The sequence below is a fragment of the Myripristis murdjan genome, chromosome 10, assembly GCF_902150065.1.
Source record: "Myripristis murdjan chromosome 10, fMyrMur1.1, whole genome shotgun sequence".
Taxonomy (NCBI): domain Eukaryota; kingdom Metazoa; phylum Chordata; class Actinopteri; order Holocentriformes; family Holocentridae; genus Myripristis; species Myripristis murdjan.
Window position 1 is genome coordinate 263,776 of NC_043989.1, and position 3,061 is coordinate 266,836.

Sequence of the window (3,061 nt, forward strand, 5' to 3'; positions counted from 1 at the left end):
AACTAACCAACAACTAACAACTAACCAACAACTAGCAACTAACAACTAACAGGAAACTAACCCTAACTTTTTTGTTTTTGTTTCCTCTCTCTCTCTCTCTCTCTCTCTCTCTCTGTCTGTCTGTCTGTCTCTCTCTCTCTCTCTCTCTCTCTGTCTCTCTCTCTCTCTCTCTGGACAGGGAATCTGAATCACAGGGTGGGAGGAGCACATACACACACACACACACACACACACACACACCCTGCTGAGTGTGTCAGAGGAGGAAGTGGCCGTGCGAGGCGTCTGTCCCGGCAGAAGAAGAGGAGAATGAGAACCATGCGGACTCTGCTGCTCCTCTCTCTCCTGGCTGGGATCTCCTCGAACGCCCCGCCGCCCGACGACTGCAGCGGGATGGCCGTCCGTAAGTCCAGAGAGAGAGAGAGAGAGAGAGAGAGAGAGAGAGAAAGAGAGAGACAGAGAGAGAGACAGAAAGAGGGAGAGAGAGAGAGAGAGAGAGAGAGAGAGAGACTGCATTCCAACACTAATTGAAAACGTGTGTGTGTGTGTGTGTGTGTGTGTGTGTGTGTGTACCTTGGTGCTGTTTTAACTTATGTACCAGAAGATCATAACAATATAACATCAAGTTGTGCTGCACAGGTTGTGAGGAAATTAAACATCTCTCTCCTAGAAAGTAGATCCACGTCGTAACCTTACGCCAGGAAGAAACGACACGATCGCACTTTTACAAATAACTCAGCTTTTAAAGTAAACTTGTTTTTTAAACTGTTATAATCCTCATTAACATTTGTCACATATCTTACATATAAAACAGGTAGCAGCTGAACCCAGGAACTGTGTTCAGAGTCCCAGCTGTTTCACCTGGGAGTCCTTATCTGGGTCAACGGCTCGTTAGAGCTCCGCCCTGCTGGGACCGCCTTGTTAGTGACGTTAGGGTCGCCTGGTGGTCGTTAGGGTCGCCTGGTGGTCGTTAGGGTCGCCTGGTGGTCGTTAGGGTCGCCTGGTGGTCGTTAGGGTCGTCTGGTGGTCGTTAGGGTCACCTGGTGGTCGTTAGGGTCGTCTGGTGGTCGTTAGGGTCACCTGGTGGTCGTTAGGGTCACCTGGTGGTCGTTAGGGTCGTCTGGTGGTCGTTAGGGTCACCTGGTGGTCGTTAGGGTCACCTGGGCTCCTGGAGAACGACTTCACAGGTTAAACAGCTGGGACTCCCACCAGTCTGTCAGAACTGAAGAGGTGAAACGTCTGATCTCCATCAAGCTCTGTATTGACGTTTGTTCTGTTGTGGTTATTTGATCATTTTGATTAGTTAATAATTCGATTGTGACTGATTAGATCACTAATTACCAATCGCCTAGTTGGCAGCAATGTCCTCCTGGCATGGAGGAGATTCTTCTCTTGGTGATCTTCTACATGGTTTCTGCATGTTCTCCTGTGTTTCCTCTGACCTGCCGACCTGTGAAGCCACAGGAGCAGGAAGTGATGAAGATCTCAGATGTTCCAGATGTTGAGTCTCTGCCTCTGTATCTGCAGGTCTGAGGACGTTCCGGCTGATGAAGACGTGTAACTTCACCACGCTGAAGGACAAGCAGCTGCAGGAGATCCAGGCTCCGACCACCAACCTGTACCTGCCGGTTCTCTACCTGCTGGCGTTCTGCGTGGGGCTGCCGGCCAACCTGCTGGCTCTGTTCCTTCTGCTGTTCAGGACCAAGAAGCTTCCGTCCACCGTCCTACTGCTCAACCTCACCGCCACCGACCTCATGCTGCTGCTGGTGCTGCCGTTCCGCATCGTCTACCACTTCAAGGGGAACCACTGGGACCTGGGAGAACCGTTCTGTCGCGTTGTCATGGCGATGTTCTACGGCAACATATACGGATGCGTGCTGTGCCTGGCGCTGATCGCTCTGGATCGCTACGTTGCCGTGGTCCACCCGTTTGGCGCCAAGAGGCTGCGGAGCAAGCGCACGTCGCTGTACATGAGCGCGTGCGTGTGGCTGGCGGTGCTGGCGGCCATGCTGCCGCTGCTGCTGTCCCAGCAGTCCTACCGGCTGGACGAGCTGCGCATCACCACCTGCCACGACGCGCTGCCCGAGCACGAGCACGAGAACTACTTCCTGCCCTACTTCGCCACCTTGTTCACCCTCTGCTTCCTGCTGCCCTTCCTGGTCATCCTGTTCTGCTACGGCGCCGTGCTGCGCACCCTGGTGGCGGCGGGGCGGCGCTACAGCCATGCGGTGCACGTCACGCTGCTCATCCTGTTGGTGTTCGTCCTGTGTTTCCTGCCCAGCAACATCCTGCTGCTGCTCACCTACACTGACAGCTCACTGGAGGGCGACGGCGAGGACCTCTACGTCCCCTACATGGTTAGCTTAGCCGTCAGCACCTTCAACAGCTGCATCGACCCCTTCATCTTCTACTACGTCTCCGACGACTTCAGGGAAAAGACAAGGAACGCTCTGCGTTGCCGCGGCGATGCCAAGACACTCTCCTCAAGAAACGATGTCTCATACTCGTCGTCTTCAGGAGCGAGGACGAAGGTCACGCTGCTGTCCATGTCCAGCCAACGTGGGGCCTGAGACGGAGATGTGGCGCCACGCTGCAGATGCTATGAACACCGACAAACTGATAATGTTGTCATGGTGCAGTGACATCATGACGTCACCTGCATGTGCATGGCCTGATTTATACATCATCATTATTATTATTATTATTATTATTATTATTATCATCAGTGTTATGATATAAAACTTCCTGCTTGTTTTATCTGAATTTATAAGACAAACAGGCAGACAGACAGGCAGGCAGACAGGCAGGCAGGCAGGCAGGCAGACAGGCAGGCGGGCAGGCAGGCAGACAGACAGGCAGGCAGGCGGGCAGGCAGGCAGACAGACAGGCAGGCAGGCAGACAGGCAGACAGACAGGCAGGCAGACAGGCAGGCAGGCAGGCAGGCAGGCAGGCAGACAGGCAGGCGGGCAGGCAGGCAGACAGACAGGCAGGCAGGCGGGCAGGCAGGCAGACAGACAGGCAGGCAGGCAGACAGGCAGACAGACAGGCAGGCAGACAGACAGG

At 54.2% G+C, this 3,061-nt stretch overlaps 1 protein-coding gene across 1 annotated transcript; it reads left to right on the top strand.

The window, feature by feature from the left end:
• Positions 1-267: 267 nt before the first annotated feature.
• Positions 268-2,825, top strand: si:ch211-132p1.2 (proteinase-activated receptor 4). The gene is made up of 2 exons (XM_030062106.1): positions 268-400; positions 1,525-2,825. Exons 1-2 carry the CDS (start codon positions 307-309, stop codon positions 2,565-2,567), a joined length of 1,137 nt encoding a protein of 378 aa, XP_029917966.1. The 5' UTR covers positions 268-306; the 3' UTR covers positions 2,568-2,825.
• The last annotated feature ends 236 nt before the right edge of the window (positions 2,826-3,061 follow it).